Raw genomic sequence first — 23,597 nt, 5'->3', positions numbered from 1 at the left:
AGACTGAGTCTTTTCTAATCAAGCAACCATGTTTCCTTATCACAAAACTCTTACCCAGCCCTCCTGAGAGAAGCCATATCTGTGTACCATTTCTAACACAGTTGCGTACCCATTAGAGTAGCATTTGCTCAAAGACATTCAGTGGACCTCAAATACTTCATTTCTCCTATTCTGCACTCTGTTCCTAATTTGATCCCCCAAAGCCCTCCCTTTTCTCCGTAGTGACATTACAGACCATAGGAGCACATCTGAAGAGGTTTCAGCGAAATAATAAAAAGTGCCAAAAGCACCTTGTACATCAATTATTTTAAGAAAATGAATTTTAAACCAGATTCTAGAAGGATTTTCCTTCCTACCACTGTTTCCTGACCTCTACCCAGCATCTCCTGCCTTCCATGTAAATATCCTTTTCAGCCCCATATTGTGCTTGCTTCATTCCAGGACAGAAAATTATTCATGATCAAACCATAATCAGTGTTTAACCTTTTTCCTTAAGTTCGACGTACATGCCGAACTTGAATGAACAGCTTGTGAACGACTCCCTTAATTCATTGAGATGCAGCAGCTCGGTGTTTTGGAAGCCTCTCACATAACACTCCCCCCGCCTTGGTGACTACTAGATTTCGGTTGGTGTTTTTACAATTACACACAGAGTGGAATGGAATCATATGCTAGGGGCCGGGCCTGGAAGTTTCTCTAAAGGGGAGGTGGTAGGGTACCCACCATTGGATCTCATTATGGAGACATGGTGACATTTTGTACCCTTCTTTAAAGAAAGGCTTGACCAGATCACAGGCCAGTGCCCTGCTGCCCAGCATATTCAAGCAGTAACTGCTGGCTTCAAGTATTTTCACCCCTGTCCCATTTTTGAAGCTTTTTAGGATATTCTGACTTGTTATGTTTAACTTGAGAACCCAAGAAATCCAACCCTCCTCTTCTGCTCTTTGTTTACTCTATTACACCCTTCTTGACCAAAAATGGTCACAGAGCCATGTTCCTGACATGAACTATCTGTTATGTGGGCTGTTCACAACCTCGCTTTTAACCATCTCTGCCGCACACCCCCGCAGCAACACTCAGGCTGTGACTTTTCTAATTTCCCACTTTGTTGAAGCTCAGACCAGCTCGGCGGTGTCCTCCCCTGTTCCCACCTTTCGTTTAGCCTAACGCTGCTGCACTAGCACACTCTGGCTTTGCATGCTGTGTTACTGGCTCTGAGGAAGCACATCTTGTTGAAACGGAATGCTGCTAGTGAAAAAGGACTCCTTCCATTTGATAGTCTCACCCCAGATGAATTGGACGTGGTTCCCTATGAAATGAAATCACCTTTCAGGCTAAAAGGGAGCCTGAGAAATGAGCCCTGGGGGAGAGATACGGAGTCATTCATGAAATGGGATGCCTAAGTGGTAGCTTATTAAATCATGTGAGGGTTGATGGTGCACTGCTGGTCTAGATTCTGCCTCCCTTGTCAGAAATTCAATTTAAAACCGAGGGAAGATTTGGGGAGCCTTGTTTTCGCATGCAATCTTGGTTTAACTCGGAGCACAAGCTCTGGAAGCAACTATCAAAGGCTGCTCACCATATTGACGGGCTGAGAGACACTTCACAGACCCTATCTCTCAAGCTCGCCTTGACCTGCTTTTCATTTGTCTACTTCCCACCCTTTTAGAAGTTTCTAGAGTATTGGAAACAGTAACGGGGTGTGAGGGAGATACACACACACACACACACACACACACACACACACACAATCACACACACAGCAGCAGAGAGAGAACTTTAAAAAATCACAACCCTAAAAGTAGCCCAAAATGTTTTTTCATATGAAAAATGACTAATAAGGGCGCCTGGGTGGCTCAGTGGGTTAAGCTGCTGCCTTCGGCTCAGGTCATGATCTCAGGGTCCTGGGATCGAGTCCCACATCGGGCTCTCTGCTCAGCAGGGAGCCTGCTTCCCTCTCTCTCTCTCTCTGCCTGCCTCTCCATCTACATGTAATCTCTGTCTGTCAAATAAATAAATAAAATCTTAAAAAAAAAGAAAGAAAAATGACTAATAAGAAAACACAATCTATATGCCATTTGTAAACTATGCAATTTTTATGCCACTCGGCCCATGAAATGATTATGTCTTTCAGCACAGGGCCCTGAGGAAAATGTGCATCCAGGCACTGAGAGAGAGCACATAGGATTGCCCCATTTAAACAGGAACTGAAATTGGAAATCTTGGCTTGTCTGTTCTCTACATTTCATTTTCATGCATCTTTAAACGGGAGCAAACCAAAGTTTTATAATTTGCATAATTTCTCTTTTGCCCTGACCTACCAATTTCCACCTTCTGAAATTAATTGACATAGAAAGATGACCTTTTCCTAGATCCTAATCCTGCCCCCCCCAAAAAAAATAATGTGTTTTCATATTTAAGAAAGTAAACAACCTGGTTAGGAAAACATGTGAAAAATTATTTTAAATGTGATTTAAAATATGAAGTAGCACCCACCCAAAACAGCCCAGGAAATGGCAGTATACCCTTCCACACAGGTCTGACGTCTTTGATGTCCTTCCTTTGAAACTTTCTGTGGCAAAGTTTTTTTTCAGAATGTACTAGTTGATAGCAAATGATTTTTCTTTGCTCATTAGGATGGTAGTTCAAGGTGCTTGAAACAGCCTTACATTTTATTTCATGTAGTTATCAACAGGAAGCACTCCCTTTGAAAGAGACACAGTGACCTGAGGTTTGCTTCCCTGATTTCCTCCCCTTTCTCCTTCTCTGGTTCTTCAAAAGATTTTTTTTTTTTTTTTGGAGTTAACATTAAGTGCTCCTCAGTAAATCAATTAAAGATATTAATTGGAAGATGAGTCTCTTTTTAGATAAAATTTTTGAAAAATATATCATCTCCAAGTAATTCTGTGGTCCCCCTGTATCTCCATAACTTTAATTAAATGTCAAGGGCAATTATGTTCTCTCTAGCAATTAAATAATCTTAAGAGTATATGACAGCTGCAAGCAATAAGTATTTGAAATATATATGACCGGTGTTTTTTTTTTTAAAAACCATATGATTTATTTTGTGTCACCATACATCCCATTCTACTAATTCAGGTAAAATTCTCCTTTCTCTGAAGTCATTCACTCATTTGTAATTGTAGTATCATAGAAATTGTATATGGTATTTTTCATTGATCAGCAAAATGAAATGCAGAGTATGGTGAACATTAGAGAAGCCAAGATTTCTTTCCTAAAATATGAAATTCAATGAAAGCATTGCCCTCTATGCTGTAGCTAAATAAAATTACTATCCAAGAACAAAATTAATTGACATCACGAAATTTCAGACTAAAATAAATAGAACTTGTGAACATGTACTGATATTTAATTAAAGTCAGTCCAGCATTTATACCATTATCTTTTCTCCTCCTTAAAAAGAAAAAAAAATCATTTTGGGAAAGATCATAAACCACATTTTAGTTCAGAGATGGAAACAGCTACAGTAATTTCAAAATAGCCTGTGTTGTCTTTGCACATTATTCACAGATTGCGGGCTGTACTTGGTCCAACAGACTAGGGAGGAAAGTTTTTTAAACTTTTGTACTGATTGCTTTATGAGTGATGTCACATAAACTGAGGTGTTCTTCTACTTCCTTCCAGATTTCATTTTATAAATCTCCCATAAACTTGCTACCTTTGGGGGACAAAAATAATTCACACTGTCAAAATGGCAAAAAAAAATTTTTTTCTATAAACACCCCAACTTGCAGATACAAAGTTTTTTACTTGAAACTCAATTTTTTTGTCCTTTTTCTTATTTTCTACTATTTATACTTTTATTTCTGACATCTACTGGAGGGAATCTGAATTCTATCAACCAAATGTTTACCATCAATCCTAGATTTAAGAATGTCTACACAGTTTTGTTAATAATTGGATTACTTATTTACTTAGAATTTAATCTATTTTAGAAAAAGCAGAAAGGTCTAGAAATTCTTAGCAGAAAAACCACAAGGGGTTGGAGGGCCTTAAGCTTTCTAAATATTTTACTGAGTCAGGTTATGCTTTACTTCTTTAACATTGGTGCTGAGGTTTTTCTTTGCAATACATTCTTTTTTGTGACATTTGTAATGCATTGTAGAGGCTGTGTTTGGAAATACAAATTAAGTTGGAAATAAAGAGGTCCCATTTAAGATGTATAAAATTGAACCATGGGGATGCCTGTCAAAAAATATTTCTATATGAGATCTCCCTTTAAAGCTATATGCTTCAATAGATGTAATAACTTCTCAGATATGCTAATTTTGTGTTGTTTTTGTGAAATCATCAGGGGGGAATTTTGACAGCTCTTTTGACGCAGAGAAGGGTGTTGGGACCATTGTCATTGCAAAACCTTTGGATGCAGAACAGAGGTCCATCTATAATATGAGTGTGGAAGTCACCGATGGGACAAATGTTGCTGTCACTCAGGTAAGATGTCAAATTACTAAATGGTGAGAATGCCCAACGATCTGCTAATGTCAGTGGTGCAAGTGATTAAAGAATGTATTGGAATTTGTAAATGTTGTCCATGGATTTCTACTGTTATTAAAAAAAAAAAGCATATGAGAGAACAACCTAGGAAAGGATTCTATCAATGATATTGTATAACTTAGCTGTGACTGTTTATGCATGGTAGAGTGATATGTATTTTCTTCCTAATCATTGACTGTAGATTTCTTTCTTAGACAACAAAGTCAGCTTTCCTTGAATTTACATAGAAGAGGACATGTACATCATCTGAGTCAACACACCATTATATTCTTCACCTTCTCACTTTTCAGTCTCAGAGAGTTAGAGCTAGACACACCAAGGAGTCCAAGTTAATTCCACAAACTCAGATGAGTGATATGTTCAAGGTCACACAGACTTCATTAAGTACAAGGACTGAGATTTGGGTGCCCTGCATCCCATCTCTGGTTCTAGTCTCTGTGCCAGTGGTCCTTCATCCCGGCTGCCCAATGGAATCCCCTGGTCGTGGGGCATAGGGTATTAAAACGAGTGAAGCCTGGGCCCCACCTGCAGAGATCCTATAGGATTCTAACTAACAAGCAGCCAGCAGTGAGGACCACTGCTCGGACTTTGGCATGTGAGTGTTGATGAAATAGCATTCAGAGCAAGGATGAGAAGAAAATCTTTGGGTGAAACTAAAACAGTGTTAGATATCAGCGGGGGCAGATTTACCCCAAATACAAGATTTTTTTTGTCTTCTATATTAGGACTGGCATACACACCTGTCCTATACCCCTTCCATTCTCCCTACTTCTCTCTCCTGTTCTCACAACCCCAGATGCCATCACTCATCAATCACGGTCCTTCTCCTTTTCAGCCCAAATTGTGCTCTGAGACTCCTCAACGCAATGCTTCAGGACGTGAAGATGAAATCATTGCTAACCCCAAAGTTAGCAAGTATGAATTTGTTTAAAACGTGATGTAAGCTCTTGTAACTATGCAGGTTTAAAAAGGAGAGAGGAAGATCTTTTCATGTGCTGCCCCTAAGTTTGAAGTGGTTTCAAAAATACGGTGATACTTTCTCCTTTGAGGCTGGGCATAATCATAAAATAGTGAAATTTTAAAGAAACAGTAGGGTTTGTTCTCACTTTTACTTCTTTACTTTTTGTCTTTGTTTCCTTTACCTTTTACTTTTCACTCAAATTAATGGACCCCCAGAAAGGGGCCATCATGTGCAGGAGACATGGCAGCCAGTGTGTGATGTCTCTGTATCCTTCAATCCACGTCTTCTCCCTAGGACGACTGTACAGCCCTGACTACCTGCGAGATGCCCACTGACACTTGTTGCACCAGTGTAACTACTAATAATTATCCCATTCACTCTTAAAATTATCCCAGTTGGGACAATAAATTATATGGCTGTCCTACTTAAATCTGCACTGCTTTAGAGGATTTTCAAGGCTAAAATACAGACCCCTGGAAAAGACAGCACGGTAGGGATCCTAGGGACTCAATCTAAAAGCAAGCCCCAAAGACTAAGACAAAACAACCCACTTTCAGTATTGCTAAGTCTTTATCGCTCATTCACTTTTGGAATTCGCCAGTTCTTAGCATAGTCAACCTCAACTTTTTAGCACCACTTAAAAACACAAGATGGATTTGAGTAAAATACAAATAGAGCATGGAGCCATATTCATTCCCACACTGTTCTCCAGGGTTTTATAACAATTGAATGAAACGGTAAGTTGGTGTGTGCCCAGAATGTTACAGATACATATGAAATAAGTTTACGAAGAATGAGCAAATGGTAGGTGGGACACAGCTAGCAGGGTCTGCATGGTGGATATGCTGGATCTTGAAAGCACACAACTGATTCATGTTAACTGAAAAAAAAATTATCAATGAAACTTTTCTTTTAGATTTTCATTAGGACCAGATGAGAAATCACTGAACAGCATGTATTCCACAAATATTTCTCGGGTTCATACCATGTGCTAGGAGCTATGCTAGATGCCTGAGGTCACAGTGATTCAGAATTTTAAAACCAGATGACTGATAGGCACACACTCTTTAAAAGTTAACTTGGAAACATAGATTATCAGACTTTGAATGTACACATTGTTCAAGTCCTACTTTGGCTGATTTTTAGTTCAGACTAACATACATATCTCCAGAGCAGATGGGAAAGTTGGAGAATGGGGGTGAACTTGGAGGTTTCCTTTGGCAAGGGCAAGCTGAGTAGGTTAATGAAGGATAGCAAAAGATTTTCTTGTCAAAACCTTCCAAGTCACTCTGTGTCTCCAGGGTCTCAAGAAGTGAGAAGTGAGAACTAACCATTTCCAAGTATAAACTTGTGTGTCATCATTATTATCACCAGAAAACCATTACTCTGTCCATAAGGCTGTGTTTGGGCCTGAACACCCACCCAGTCCCTGTCCAGCCCATGTCAATCCAGGCCTCTGCTCACATTTGCCACAGCACCTCTGACAGTAAAGACAGAAGGAGTTCTCTCAATTAGTCAAAGCCCTCAGTATCAAGGACATTATTACAAAAAGATGTTTTGGTAAAGAAAAGGCATTCTAGATTTCTTTTAGAAATCACTAAAGCACACTCCAGCTCATGACCCAAGGCCAACTTCATGATTCCATCATCAAACAGTACCCTTCACCATATAACTAAATCAATGTTTTGTAGCCCAAAACACCTGTTCAGTTTTTCCTTTGGGAACTTTTCTCTCCTTTGTTCCTTTGGAATCATAAAACATCTATGACAAGAGCTTCAGTTCAGCCAGAAACAACATGTAGAATTTCACTTCACAAATGTCATCTTTATCAGAGCCTCAGGGATCTCTGTGTCTACATGAAAACCCTCCCTTCATCTTCCTTTTTGTTCTTTTGTCCCAACTTGTAGGATTCTTGTGCCTCAGAGCTACAATTCCTGGTGGCAAATAAACATCCTTTTCCTTACTGAGATTCCCTAGCGTGAGTACAGAATATAAAAAGATTCTGCAAATTTCGAGTTCTAAAGATTCAGATGTACTAAATGAGCACATAAGATGAGTTTCTCCAGCTGGCATAGGAAGAGAGGCATCGAAGGGGGATGTCAGAGATTCCAAATGTGAGATGATTTGAAACCTCATCACTAGTTCAGGTCGGGAGGGGACAACATAGCAAGGAATGAAGGTAGCCTTGAGGGGCTGAAAGGGGCTCCAGCTGACAGCCCACAAAGAAACGGGAACCTCGGGCCTCTCACCTCAAGGAACTCAATTTGGTTAATAACCTGAATGAGCCTGGAGCTGACTCACCCCCCGGAAACTTCCAGAAAAGAACACATACCCGCTGACCTCTTCATTTTGGCTTCGTGGGACTCTATGTAAGAGTCTCATGAACAAGTGAGCCACGCTATATTCAAACTTCTGACTTAACCAAGCCAGGCGATAACAAATGGGTGTTGTTTTAAACCAGGTTTGTGGTCATTTGTTATGTTAGAAATAAGAAACTGTTGTCATCTTCATTTTGCAGAAAAGGAAACTGAGCAAAGCAAGTTTATGTAACTTGAGTAGATCAGGATTCAGAGGTAGGTAGCTAGATTCCAGAACCTTCTCTCTCAACCACCGCCCTGAGCCGCCTCTCAAAAGCAAGGGTAAATCTTTGCTACCTGTTCTAAGGTAGCCACCTTAGAACACTTAGCCAGAGAAACCCACCTGGCTCTCCTGGTTATGAGGGGGACACCTGTTACGATTGCTGCATGGGGAACATAGTGCCACCTGTGACTAGTAGAATGTCTCATAGCCAGCCAGCCATGCTGGGGAGAGAGCAAAATATCCCAGTCTCCTCAGAGCCTCCACTCAGCCAGATGTGTTTATGTGCCACAGGGACACACATTACCAAGAATGAGAAATTACGGGTTTTAAAAACTTTCCCCATACATCTATCAAGTCCATCTGAGCTACTGCATCTTCATAACAAATTTAAATAAATGCAGAACACGGCTCTTCCAAAGGACCATGGATAGAAATATATAGTAATATATAATCCTTGGTCTTTGCACAATGAGACTTAACCAAGCTTCTTTCTTGTTTTATTTTCCTGTCTTACTGGGAATAGTTAAATCAAGTATTATCACTACACTTACTTTTCTAGTGAGAAATTGGCACACAGATGGGTTGGGTGGCTATCCTGGGTGTACATAGGTAAAGAGGTCCAAACCCATCTTTTCCTTCTCAAAATCAGATTTCAGAAAATTTTCCCTACACTTCTATACAGAATATATGATTCATTAGTGGAAGCATCTGGTATAAAGGAAGGAGCACTAACCTTGAATCAGGTGACCCAAGTTCAAGTCAGCACTGAACCAGTTCTTGTCTTTGTTTTCATGAAATGTAGTACTGTCTCTGTGAGACTCAGCTTCTTCTGTAGAATGGGGATAACACCTTCCATATTTCATAGGTTATTATCAGAATAAAATAAGATTTTTTGAGCTATCTCAAGATCTGTGGTGTGCTGGACATATGCAGGTGTTATTAGTCTAATCATCAACTTAAAATTGGAATAATATACCTGATAGCTATAAGATACTGTGTGTGTGACTTTCATTGTTATTCATGAAAGACAGCAGAGATATTCATGCCCAAATAATAATATAAAAATTACATTGATTTGATTCAGGGGCTTGTGATTTATGCTTTTGTGATTTTAATATGCTTTTCTTATTCAAGTCTTGCTTTGATTTATAAAGATATGAAAATCAGCTTGTATTTGTATGCTCCATAGCCAAACCTGAGATTAAAAATCTCTTTCAGATAATCTCCAAAGTTCTTCAGCTCCACAAAAGCAGTTAATTGAGTTAATGAGCCAGAGAGGTTTTCTACCAAAGAGTGTAAGCACTGGGGCTGAGAGGTCTGGTTAGCCTTGGTTAGCCTTGGTTAGCCTGGTTAGCATTCCTTGGGTTGACCTTGCCCTCCACAGCTGTGAGGATTCCATTCTTTTGTCTCTAAGGGATATGTTGGGAGTTCCTAACTGGCCTCCTTCCTCAAAAAGCAGACTTTGTCCCGAAGACTTAGCCTCTGTCTTATCCTTTCCCTCTACCTTATACCTGCTTAAAGGCCAGTGAGGGTAGGAATGAATCCTTTTGCCAAAGCTGCTCCGTGATTCCCTAGATGAAGGAACTCCCAAAGGATACCTTCGTTGTCAAAGCTTTTCACTTCTCTTCTTTAGTGTCATCTCCCTCTTAGTAGGTGAGAAAGGAAGTAGCCATGAGCCTCCTTATACAGTTACATTAGGAAAATACTGGAACTAGTACAATTACATAGAGATTTAAAAAACAAAAAAAAAGACAGCAGGCCAAACCTAAGGTGGGACTTTTTTTTTTTTTTTAACATATAATGTTTTATTAGCCCCAGGGGTATAGGTCTGTGAATCGCCAGGTTTACACACTTCACAGCACTCAAGGTGGGACTTTCTGTTAAAAAAAAATAGTAATGATAAAAGTTCACTGTATGTCATAGATCTGTGCCTAACAACCTACAAGTAAATCAATTTTGGAAGATGGATTCCAATTTTAAAGGCAGCAGGGAACTTTCTATTTAGAATAATCCTATGATTAATATTCCCCAAATGACAATGATCATGTCAATTATCTCTTGTGTCAGTTGGGATTTCCATATAGCAAAGCATAAATATTTGCACATGTAATTGTTCACATACATGTTAGTGCTTTTATAATTAGTGTGTATATAATTTGAGGGTATATGGAAATGGTATAATGGAATGAGTGTCAAATTTGACTCCATATGACCAAGTTTAAGTCTAGCCTTGTCATTGGTACTTTGGGCACACCCTTTGACTTCTCTGATTCTCATTTTTCCCATTAATACCCTGGGGACCATAAAGTTTAAGACATATATATGATATGGATTGATACATTGTTAAACAAACATATACCGACATATTTTTTCTATATACACGTTCAAAAAACAAAACTTGTAAACCTGGGGAGATTACAAGGGGCACTACCTCTGACATAACAACCATTGAGTATTTTAAGTATGGTTTTGAAATGCCAAGAGGGGCACAACAGAGATTCGGTAATTTAAGACTTAATTGGTTCTCATAAAAGACGGAGGCCTTACCCTCTAACACACCCCATGGACACTTCATTCCATGAGACTTTGTAAAGCCAGGCTTGGCATCCACCCAAACTTAGCTTCGATGAGCCTGCAAAACCCAAAGTGTTTGTGGAGAGCAGCATTGAATCCAGCTCTGAAGAGACTTCCTACATTCAGGTTTCCTCCCACTTTGATTCCATTGTGCTTCCTTAGGCCTTTCAATTACCATCTTTGAGGGTTACTTTGCTTTGTTTGTTAGTTCAGGAGCTCACAAATGGCCCCAACTGTGGGAAATAAAAAGCAAATGAGGAAAAGGAAGTCTTTGACAGAGAAACACTTGTTCTGACTATAGATTAGGCTCAAGACAAAGCAAGCAGAAAGAGGCAAGCTTTTCAGGAGCACATCAACTTAGAAACTTTGTGAAGGTCAGGGCAGCCTTGCTGGCTGGAAAGGCTTTTTTATTCCATTAATATAACTGCTTCTGTGAACACAAATATTTTAGCATCTTGACTAAGTTAACTTGAACTTTTTAAAAGGAAGAATTGGCAATCAAAGAATCTAGTATGACTTCCAAATACAGTGAAGATTAGAAACAATACCTAAAACTCACAGCACACTTCTTGCCCCTCCCCCCCCCTTTTTTTGCCATAAACTCCAGGCAAATCTTGCTCCCATGTCAGACTCACTCTGTGGACAAGTCTTACTGACACAGAGGTCAAAGCACTGCCCTTTTCTCTTCCTCAGAAAAGCTCATATGCACCAAAGTGAATGACCGTGCAGAAATGTATAGGGGGAGCCGTGGTCTGACCACATTTATTTTAAGAAGTAAATAATTTTGTAGAATGCAGCCAAATGCCTGCATATTACTTTTAAAGGAGAATTGGTAAAAGTTTTCTTGCTAGCAGTAATAAGACAAGAAGGTGACAGTCTTCACTACTATTTAACATTGTGCTATAAGTATTAGCCAGTGCAAATAGATGAGATAAAGCAATCTGTGTTATAAAATTTATAAAGAAAAAGGCAAAAGAAATGTAATCCTTCAACATGGACTCCCTGGGGTTTGTGCATTTTGGATATATGAGTTTGGGTGGTTTTGTTTTGGCTTGTTTTGTTTTTGGGAGAGTCCTTTCACACCCATGCAAGAGCTGGAGGCAGGGCAAGGGAAGATGGAAAGGGAGAGAGAATCCCAAGCAGGCTCCATGCCCAGCGCAGAGCAAGACATGGGACTGTATCCCACAACCAGCCAAAATCAAGGGTCAGACACTTAACAAACTGAGCCACCCAGGCACCCCTCAGTGCTTTTAATAATTAAGATGGTCCCCAATTCAAGAAAACGCGACAAAAATAAAGGAGCTTTTTTTAAGTACTATAAAAATAAAAGGAAGTATATCATCATTGATCTAATTGCTGCTACTATTATTACTACAATGTCTAATAGTTTTATTGTTGTCATTGTTATTGTTAAATTATACTATTAATATTATGATGATCATCATCATCTTTATAATCATCATTTCACCTGGATCATGGCCTAAGAGAATAAAATCTGTGGTATCAAAGATTTTGTGATAAAATTTCGGTATCTCAATCTATGTCTAAGGTATCTACAAGTACCAAGATACCAAATATTTAACTATGATATTTATCGAGTGCCTGTGAAGTATCCATCCCTGAGCTAGATGCTGGGTATGCATTGATGATCTCTGAAATTTACCTATAATCCCAAAATCAATGTTCTCAGCACCCTTGTGTTCATTTCCTGACATGTGCAGAGCAGAAAAATATTTTCCCTGCTATTGTTGAACAAGGTAATGTTCCGCCATCTTGTCTCAGTTCTCATACTATGTACAGGTGTCCTGTTTGCAGTCTATTCAGTGCCACATTTTTTTGCATTTTGTGTTCTTTGTTGGTAATCTTACGATTTGAAAGACCCCAAAACGTAGTACTGAAGTGCAATCTAGTGTTCTCAAGTGCAAGAAGGCCGTAATGTGCCTTAAGAGAAAATATGTGTGTTCAATGGGCTTCATTCAGGCATGACTTACAGTGCTGTTGGCTGGAGAGGCTCTCTCTCCTCTTCTCCCTCTGCCCCTCCCCGTGCACACATGCTCTCTCGGTCTCTTAAATAAATAAATAATTCTTATAAAAAAAAAAAAAAAAAAAACCTATTTGAGGAAAACTAAAACATCCCTGAAAAATGAAACCATAGATCAGAATAAATGAAAAAAGACAAACTATGTCCTTGGATAGGAAGATGCCATCATAAAGGATCAGTTCTCCTAGAGTTAACCTATCCTTTTGCCATAAAGCAATTTAAAACACTATCAATTTTTTGTCAGGTGCTATACCAGTCAATTATAAAATTCATTTTGAAGAACAACAAAGCAAGCATAGCCTGGAAAACCCTTAAAAAGAACAAAGAAAGGACCTAACTTTTCCAGTTAAGACATTCTGTAAAGCCTTTGTAATTGAAATAGTTTATATTGACATATGAAAAGACAAATAAACCAATGAAATACAATAGAAAATCCAGAAATATACCATTTGCATATGTAACTTTAGCATATAATAAAAGCCTCTCAAATCAGTGGGAATTTGATGGTCTTGTAAAAAGTGGCATTAAAATAAAGGGAAAGCCATGTGGAAAAAATAAAACTGGATCCATTCCTCACATAATATAGGAAAAATTCCAAATGGAGTAGAGAATGTAAGAAAAGGAAACATGCAAGTGTTATTTTTTCAAAAATGAGTGTATTCACCTGTAACCTGAAAGTGTACAAAATATTCTAAACTATGACTCAGCTTCCAGAAACAATAAGGGAAAAGACTGATGTATTCAATTCCATGAAAATAAAAATAAAAGCTTTTGCATGCCCCCCGCAAAAAAAAATCACCATAGCAAAATGAAGTTAAGTGACAAAAATTGAAAACATATTTGCAATTTATATCACCAAGCTTCCAAAAATAAAGAAGTAAAAGGCCATCTAACCCATAAAAGAATGAGCTGATATAAATAATTTTCACAGAAAAAGAAATGCAAATGACTCTTAAACATATGAAAAGATGCTCATCCTCATAATAAGAGAAAGACAAATTACAAGTACACTGAAATGCTATTTTTTATCCATCAGATTGGCAAAAAATACAAAAGTTTGAGTATGTACTCTGTTGGCAAAGCTATGGAAGACAGCCATTCTTATATATTGCTATGGGAATACAAATTAATAAAACTTTCGGGAAGAGGAATATGGAAATAACTAACAAAACTATATAAGCACTTATCCTTTGATCCAACACTCATAATTGTAGGGACCCAAATATAATATAAAAAGACCCGAGCCCAAGACTTCTCTTTGCTCATTCTTTCTAAGAGTGAAAATTGGAAACATCTTACATGAGCATCAATAGGGGAAAGGTTGAATAAACTGTGACCCACCTACTCACTGGAAGAGTATCTCTGTATGGTGTGGGTTAGTCTTTAGAATATGATAATGCAGGGGCGCCTGGGTGGCTCAGTGGGTTAAAGCCTCTACCTTCGGCTCAGGTCATGATCTCAGGGTCCTGGATCGAGCCCCGCATTGGGCTCTCTGCTCAGCGGGGAGCCTGCTTCCTCCTCTCTCTCGGCCTGCCTCTCCGTCTACTTGTGATCTCTCTCTGTCAAATAAATAAATAAAATCTTTAAAAAAAAAAAAAAGGTAGAATACGATAATGCAGTTTCTCAACAGTGACACTATTGATGTTTCAGGTCAGATCGTTCTTTGATGCGAGGGACAAGCCTGTACATTGTAGGATGTTTAGCAGCATCGCTGCCCCCTATCCATTAGATTCCAGGAACACCCCAGCTCCCAGCTGGACAATGAAAAATGTCTCCAGATATTACCAAATATCCCCTTAGGGACAAAGTCATCCTCAATTGAGAATCACTGATATGATATTAAGTGACATAGCATGTCGGTGTGCCCGGGGTGTGGGGGGCAGGGGTTGGGGAAATGTATACAGTATGTTTATATTAGTGAAAGAGATGGATAAAACGTAACATTAAACTTTTAAAAATCATTCACCAGGGGCACCTGGGGGCTGGGTGCCTGGGTGGCCAGTCAATTAAGCAACTAACTCTTGGTTTTGGCTCAGGTCATGATCTCAGGGTCATGAGATCAAGCTGGGGCTCCAGGCTCAGGGCAGTCTGCTTGAGATTCTCTCTCCCTCTGCTCCTGCCCCCCTCCCACACTTCCTCTGTCTCTATCTCTCAAATAAATAAATAAATCTTTAAAAAATATCATTACCTATAAGAAAAGAAGGGAATAGGATGAGGGGGAAAGAGATAGAAGCTAAACTACTTTAATTATACTGTTTTTGTAAATTTGACATTGGTACTTTCACATATAATGTAAAACAAAATTCAATATTAAAACAAGTTTGAAATTTGAAAGTAAATGGAAGCAAATGAACGTCTATATGTTGATGGCATAGCTATACAAAGAAGAACTCTTCTGTGACTTTAAACATACTAATGTGACTATATATCCCTAGTGCAATAAATCTCAAAGACCAAAAGAACTAAAAATAATATTAAATCGCTTTTGAATGATCATAGTTGTAATGTAATTGCAGTACCAATATTGTATTATAATTTGAGGCTTGTGTGCATGTATTTCATATAAAACAGTGAATTATTGTGATGATGTCTATCAGCATGAGAAATTTTAGCTTGGGGTTTCAGCATGGGATACAAATATAAAAAGAATGAGATTAAGTAAAAAACATGATACCCTAATTTTGAATTGGAAGTGTCAGTATGAACTCATGAAATGATTATTAACAACAAAAGTCCTTTGCTGACCGTCCACTGAAAAAAGCTAAATACAATAGCAAATCCAATAGCCATGATCATTCCTAGCACCATTTTCTAACTAAAAAGAAATCAATGATTTTTGGAGAGAGAAATGGATGATGTAAGACTGGGTCAGAAAACGTACAAGGTGACCCTGGAAAAAATCACCAGTAACAATTATTAGAAAGTAAAGAAGCTATCAAAGACTTTAAGAATTGTGTCAAAAGATCTCAAGAGCCAACTTGAAGAGGCTCCCACTGGCCAAGGAAGGGCCATTCGTGCATTATAAGTATAGTACCTGCAACAGACAGAAATATATCATCTGTGATTAAATTCATGCACTCATACTGATGCTTGAAAAAAAAAATAATGAGTTGGAGAACCAATTTGTTATTTTGAAATAGTAAACAAAGGGAAAAAATGAAATATTAGTTATGACTTTACTACATAAATTGTCTTTCAGAATAAACCACATAATTGGAAAGAGGTTTCTTTTTAGGACTACTCTACCTAAGAAATGAGGAATAAAACATTACCATTTCATATTTTTAATAAATAAATGTTATCTCTGTAATGATCATCAGTGGTTGCTAATACCACAAAACAAGGATGATAACTAGATATCATATATATCCAGATGGAAATATACTGTCTCAACCATTAGAGATTTTTTTTTGTCAAAAAAAAAAAAAAGGAAGAGAAAGGAAATTGAATGTGAATCTTATCAAGTCTCCTAGATCAAACAAGCAGTTTGTAAGAAATACAGGAAACAAAGGGACATGGAGAACAAAATAAAGGGGAAGAATGAGCCAAATTTGGGCTGTGACACCTAAAGAGAAAATGGTACAGTTTGTTTACCACCAGCAGCAACAACATAAAAATTGCAAGGAAATAAAAGTAGACAAAAGGAGAACCTATAAATTAAAAGATAATTAAAGGACATACCAATCAAATGTAATGTTTGGACCTTATTTACATGTCCTGATTTTTTAAAATATGTTTCTTTTTATAAATATACCTAACACCCTAAATAATTATAGAAATATGAACACCCTGAATATTTAATATTAAGAAATGATTGTTTTCTTGATTTAGGTGCAGTAATGGTAGTGTGTATGTGTTTGTGTGTTAATAGTAAGGGTCCCTATCTTTTAAAGATACATACTGAAAGGATGGGATTTGCTTCAAACTAAAATGGGGAGCAGACAGGGATGAATAAGTACATGTATAAAACAAGATTAGCCGTAAATTGATCACCATCAAAGCTGAGCTATGAATATGTGAAGGTTCATTAAACTATGACTTGGTTATTTTATTACTATTACTTATTTATGTCTGTCTGAGATGTTTTGTAAGAAAATGCCTTATAAAAAAAAATAACTTGGGCACCTGGGTGGCTCAGTCGGTAAAGGGTCTGCTTTCAGCTCAGGTCATGATCCCAGGGTCCTAGGATGGAGCTTCTCCCTCTCTCTTTCCCCTGCTTGTGCTCACTCTCTCTTTCTCTGTCAAATAAATAACTCTTAAAAAAAAAAAAAGAAAGAAAGAAAGAAAAAAACTTGGGAATGCCGTATTTTCACCATCATCAGTACCATGCTCTCTGCCAGATGTCTCCCATTTGAAGAAGAACCACTGTGTGGGGCCCCTGCAGTTGAGTTCTGATTGCTCTGAGAAAACCACACCTGTGTTTGTGCTTCCCCTTCCTCTGCCTCATTATTACTCTTACTATCCCATCACTGTTTCCATGTTGCATCCACTTGAAGGAGCTCATAATAAAACTTAAGATAATAGAAACATACCAGACTAAGGTCACCTTGTGATCTCTTACATTATGCCTGAGATAGTCCTGTGGCTTTATCACTCCCAGGGGCCTGTCTCAGCTGTTCAATTAATAGTGAGAATATTGATTAGCTCATAGTTTATGTTCCTGCTTATGTGAACTACTGGTTTATTGTCAGCCTGTAATTACGGAATGTTTTCATATGAGATCTTCCTACATATTGAGATAGTTACTACTGGAAGCTGGGCTCCAAGGACGTGGAGGGAGGAGAGGGGGAGGGGGCCACTTTATTAGCAATGAGTGAATTGGCATTCACCATCACTCTTGTCTTCTTTTAACTATAGGTATTTATCAAAGTGCTGGATAATAACGATAATGGACCAGAATTCTCTCAGCCGAATTACGATGTCACAATCTCTGAAGACGTGCTTCCAGATACAGAGATCTTGCAGATTGAAGCCACAGATAGAGACGAGAAGCACAAACTGAGCTACACTGTCCACAGTAGCATCGACTCGGCCAGCATGAGGAAATTTCGGATTGACCCTAGCACTGGCGTGCTCTACACTGCTGAGAGGCTGGACCACGAGGCCCAGGACAAGCATATCCTCAACATCATGGTAGGACCACACTGCTATTGTGCTCTCCTAACACAGTCTTTCACCTTTGGTCTTCAGAAGTACGGGGCCCTTAAATGTTGTAAGTAGGAGTGAATTTGGTCTTCTCATAGCAGGGCCACCTTCGTTTCTGCCTTTTTATCTCCCTGAGGAAAATGGCTACTCTCCTGGAGTGACCAGATATTTTTGCCTGACTGAAAGAGTAGATGAGTTCTGCAACAGTGGCTGCTGACAGGCTGACTTGGAAGAGAAGGAACAGGCCATGTTTCGGTAAATCTTCCAGGCTATGATATTGGTTCTCATCCAGAAGATTCTGTGGAAAAGTTTAAAAGAAGTTCCTTGAGAAGTTAATCACAAGGGTAATCATTTACTCAAAATATGCATTGCTCAGTCCTTGGAAGCATTTAGAAGACTGATTTATTACTTACTGCACTGGCGTTGGATCTAGTCATAAATACTGCCACCCAAAACAGATCTCAAAACATACCAAAGCCTGCGGAGAGTGTTCATTAAGTCTGAATTTGGGTTCATGGGACCTCCAAATTATGTGGAAGTTGCTTTAATTTTAAAATGGAATTTTCTTAGTTCACATAAATGAGAAGTAGAAATTGATAAGTAACATCCTTGACTAGTTTATTGACCAAAATCTGGCCCTTTGACCACCCAAGAAACCTGGGGGAAATCGCACAGCCCCTGCTTAACAGACCCCCTAAGTTTCTTGAGACACAGACTAAACCTCGGGTACTGATTGCTTTTAAAACACGTTAAGATGCTACCAGTTTCCCAGCAGCTGAAAGTGATGTTCCTCTAAGCACTACTCTTCCTTCTCCCCAAGTCTGGAAACACTCCTGGGCCAGAGGAAGGAAGCCATGCCCTTGGCGGTTTCCAGATGAGAACCACCACCCCCCTCCCCACCCACCCCAGGTGGGAGGAGCAAGAGGGACTCAGAGGGACGATTAGACCCGCCCTCTCATTCATTCAACAGATATTTCTCCAGCGCCTACTGAGTACCAAGCACCATTCTAAACCCTGGGAATGGGAAGGAGACAAAACTCCTGTACCCTTGGACATTCCACTGGAACAGACCTAGGTCTCAATAATCCCAAAATACAGAGGTCTTGGTCCCTGGGTGTGGAAGGCCAGTCTACAGGCGGGAGGACTGAGCACACTCACCCCGTTGTTTTTGCATGAGTTTTATTCAGGGGCAGAAACCGTATGCCAAGGACTAACTCCATCCTCATAACTCAGTGCATTTCTGTTCATTCTTTCCTTAATAAACTCAAAATTCAGTTTGGTCACCCTGTATCATTCGTCATGGCTGTAATGGATTATTTAGAGCAAACATGTCCTTTAGGCTGCCTTTCTCCGTGCTAAGCCATTTTAGTCCTTTTGCTCATTCCTTCTAGGTACTATTTCTGAAAAGCCCTTTTACTTTGATGGCTCTCCTCAGTCTGCTTTCTAATTTCTCCACATCTCTCTGAAGTTATGGAGTCTAAAATTGAACAAACGCAAAGCACACATTTGATTAGCGCAACATAAAATTATAGCAAAATCACACAGTGAGGGTTAAAGGGTTGATTATTTGCAACCTTCTGGCATATGCAAACCAGGGGAGGCTTTAAAGCAGTTAGGTGGCTCGGTGAAGTCACAAGGAGGAGTCTGGCATTTTAGAAACTAAGGTTTGGTTCATTTTCCTGGGAATCAGTGTTCTCTCTCAGTCCTGGGCCTTGGCCTTGGAGGCTGTCCTTGCCTGAAACATGCTGCCCACACCACCATTTAGCCATTTCTACTTTTTTTTCTTACCTCTTCCAAGAAGCTGAGTGCCCGGTTATCTGCTTCTTATGACTCCCTCCATTCCGGCACTCACCACCAGGCCTCCTACCCATTTGCTTGTTTCTATCCCCCACCCACCTGTTAGCATCTGAAGGGCAAGAACCAGATCTGAATCACTGCTGAACCCCCAAAGTGAAGCCAGGACTTGACAGATAATAGGTGACAATAAATGTTTGTTGAATGAATGAATGGAGGGCAATGCCTGCTTTGCATTTATGAGTTCTCTCACTGAACATTCGAGTGTCCCTTTCAGAAGAGCATCCATCCACCATTCCATTAGCAGCTAGATACACGAACGAGAAGGGAGCGGCTGTGGGCGGTGGTTCAGAGGAAAGTGCTGTGGCAGCTCCACGAACACAGGCTGAACACACACCACGGGCCAGTCGTCATGAAATGGGTGTGGCCGCAACTCTCAGTCTGCTCACCATTAGTGCCCTCCCCTGGTAGCACCATCACTTACCGTGGCCCTGCCCCGTGCCTGGGATTGCATCAAGCACTTTCTGTGAGCTGCCTCATTTTCTGTTTGCCACAGACATAGCCATGTGAGTTCCTTGCAATTTAAGATTTTAGTCCTACCACTTCTTGTATTTTGCCTAAAGGTCAGAGATCAGGAGTTTCCTTATCGAAGAAACTTGGCCCGAGTCATTGTGAATGTGGAAGATGCTAATGATCACAGTCCCTATTTCACCAGCCCACTGTATGAAGCGTCTGTGTTTGAATCGGCTGCTCTGGGATCAGCTGTTCTGCAAGTGACCGCCCTGGACAAAGACAAAGGGGAAAATGCAGAACTCATATATACCATAGAAGCAGGTGAGAGCTGTTGCGCAGATTGCAACATAACGCATGGCTTTTGACCCTCTGCAGTGTTTATCACCATGTGAAATTCCCATAGTCACCCTGGAATGGCTCCAAAAGCATTGTGTGGCCAAGCCACTGCCCCAGCTGCGTGATGATGGCTCTATCAAGTTCTTGGTATTTTTGGTAATACGTTTTCCAGCACTCACGGTGAGGAAAGAGTTCCCTTTGCTGGTGTTCTCGGTGGTGTTCTTGGATTTTTCTGGAATAGAGGAAAGAGAAGAAGTGCACGGTAAGCTCAGTGGCTTTTACCGATAGGTCAACAAGCCATGGCCTCAGACGAAAATAACCAGTCTCCCATCTCTTGGGGGCTGCCAGGCTGTTCCATGAATTGAATCCTACATGTCTCGGTGGGAAATACTGAACTGCCTGCTTAAACAGAGAGATGAATTCATCCAGGCTCACATTCTGTTAAATCTGAGATTTTTAAAATCAATTTTGACATCCTTAAGGCCAGACCATACTTCCCTGATGGTTTGAGGATGGACAGGAACAAAACATTTATGACAGAAGAGATGATTGTCCAAGCGAGGGATGAGACTGTGAACCTAACAATTACAAATATCCCTTATCTGCTGTATTTTCCTTTCCCCTCTTCAGTCTTTTTTTTTTTTTTAATATTCAAGCCACATATTTCCAAAATGTTCTGCAACATTATGTCTGTCGTGCATAATGCCAAATGATGTCTCTTTTTATGCCAGTGCTGGAAAGGCCTCTTTCCCGGGATTTAAATGTGGAGCATTTTTGTGAGTGGTTGAATTAAAATATGAATGCTAGAATGACAGTTTGGGACTAAAAAATATTAGAGAAAGAAAAGCCAACCATCTTCTTTATACAAAAGCCACTGCAACAAATGATAATCTAAAACTATTTCCTGTATTAGGCACCCACATTTTATCAGCGTTGAAGCTAAGCTCTATACAAAGAAAAAAAAAAAAGGTAGAGAAATAAAAGAGAGTGGTTCAAAACAGTCAGGTGCCCCAAGCAACTTCACCTGTTTCTTTTGTAGATATTTATGGAATTTACTTCTAACCTAAAGCCTGACCAGTATTTTTTTTTTCTGACCAGTATTTTTTTAAGTGCTATTTGGCATCTGTTGTTTACCACAGGAAATTTTAATTATTTAATTATGTAATCCTTGTTCTTCTAGTTCCACAAATAATGTAAGGAAGCTTCTTTTTAAAAACACAAATGTTTAAATAATGTCACAGAAAGTATCGCCTGATTCAGGAGCTCTTTGGACTCTTTCTACAGGTTTTTCCCTAATCTTAGATATATTTTTCTTTTCCTGGTATTCATCCACGCACCTACATTTTTCCATATCCCTGTGCTCATTGAGGTAGGGAGTTTGATTTCTGTTTTTTTTATTTAGCATTTCCTAAGCATTGTCTATGGTGTCTGCTTGATTTTGTATTTGTCATTAAGGCTATTTACAGTCTCCGAGTTAGGCAGATAACTTCTAAGCCAATCAGGAAGTTCTGAGGAGATGAAGGAGCGCCATTTCCCATCCTGCTGACAAGACTACTTTCCTTATCTTTCCACAGCCACACGCTGAGGCCCGGTGCTATGGGTAGACAAGGGATTCCGTCATTCCTTTAACTGCTAACTAAAAATAGAGAGAAAAGTTATTTTCTTAAAACATCTTTTCTGTAGAAAACTTGTATTTCCAGAAACTCATAGGAATGATCGGTAACTAAAAAAAATGAAACAAAACAAAACAAAAAACTGACCTCTGATTGTTTGTGTAGGAAGATAATGAGGATTTCAGTGTACACAGTAAGTCCCAAGTGGTCCTGGGGCTCCTTTGTGGACAGACAGACCTCCACAAGCCCTGGACTGCTCCTGGCCAAGCCAGTTCCTTCCCTGATCCTGGTAGGAGAGAGGGAGGACCCAGATGCCACAACATTGTGAAATAAATGACAGGTGGTTGTGTAGAGTGTATATTTTCTGTACGTTCTCTTCCAAACCTCTGCTTACTGGTGGGCCGTATGCTTCCTAACCCCTGCCTGGCCTCAGAAGTAACTATGGAAGCTTTTATCTGGGCCCAAAGAACTAAGGGGATATTTGAGTGTGGAGCTTCAGTTCCTATATTTGGTTCAGGTTTCTCTTTCATGCCACAATTGCTCATGAGTGGCTCTGAAACAGGAGACACAAGGACTAAGAACTAAATTACAACAGGAGCCTCTTCGATCCCAAGGGGCATACAGACAGAAGACTAACAATCTTTTTTTAGATCCACCTCTCCTCTCAATCATTTAATACATATTTACTGAACACCATCTTTGTGCCAGACTGTGCTACATTCTAAATAAGTCATGATATGTAAGATAAGCCCAGCTTTTGCTCAGCTGCCAAAAGTCTACAAAAAGCTGTAGATTCCAAGGAAATAAGCAGACGTTAGTTTCCGAGGATTCAAGGATAGCCAGAGAGAAGAAGCAAGAAGCAGATGCTAAGAAAATGGGCAGGGAGTATGTTGAAGAGGGGAAGAGGCCAAGAGCCCACTTTCGACCTGCTGTCCAAGAGCAGCAGCCCAGAGTGGTGTGCCAGGCAGATGAGCAGCTGTGGGGTAGCAGAGTTATGAAGTTCTACTCGAAACCGGAAGCTGGCTCCCCTTGGTCCCTGCCATGTATGTCCTGCTGGGCATGAAGGAATGTGCTGGGTCTGCAGAAAGGGAGGACTTGGCTGGAGACTCCGCAGCAGGGGGACTCCACAATCAAGGAACACAGACACACTTGACTTTCTTGCATTTATCAGTTGGGGTTGACTGTTGGCCCCATTATCTCTACAATCTCTACATTTTCCTCCTTGGATATGATGATGTGAAATGATTCCTGCCTCCTTGCGAGGGTCTATGAATCAGACGTTGAACTCACGTTCAACTCCATTATTTATTGAAAGCTTGCACGCTTACTCATGAGATCATTGAACTTTATGTTGACCTCACAAAGTGCTCATGTTCAGGTGGCAAGGAAAAACTATCATGCTGACACCGAAGAGGACACCATGCGATACTCACGTGTGGGGGCTGGAATCCTGTTCTTGTTTGTTAAATTAATTCTTGAGTGTGCCTGGCTGGTTCAGTCAGTTAAGCAGCCAACTCTTGAT

The 23,597-nt window shown here is 39.8% G+C and overlaps 1 protein-coding gene across 4 annotated transcripts in view; it reads left to right on the top strand.

Moving 5' to 3' along the window:
• The window catches only part of FAT3 (FAT atypical cadherin 3), a 639,398-nt gene that overhangs the window by 526,332 nt on the left and 89,469 nt on the right, over positions 1–23,597 (top strand). For all 4 annotated transcript variants that reach the window (XM_032852827.1, XM_032852826.1, XM_032852825.1 and 1 more), the window contains 3 exons: positions 4,316–4,455; positions 17,532–17,807; positions 20,237–20,447. In XM_032852827.1, coding sequence (XP_032708718.1) covers positions 4,316–4,455; positions 17,532–17,807; positions 20,237–20,447 — 627 coding nt within the window. The remainder of the gene's footprint in view (positions 1–4,315; positions 4,456–17,531; positions 17,808–20,236; positions 20,448–23,597) is intronic.

The sequence above is a fragment of the Lontra canadensis genome, unplaced genomic scaffold (genome assembly GCF_010015895.1).
Source record: "Lontra canadensis isolate GAN:19392208 unplaced genomic scaffold, GSC_riverotter_1.0 scaffold7, whole genome shotgun sequence".
Classification (NCBI taxonomy): domain Eukaryota; kingdom Metazoa; phylum Chordata; class Mammalia; order Carnivora; family Mustelidae; genus Lontra; species Lontra canadensis.
The sequence above is the reverse complement of the archived record's forward strand: the minus strand, read 5'-3'. Positions and strand labels throughout refer to the sequence as shown.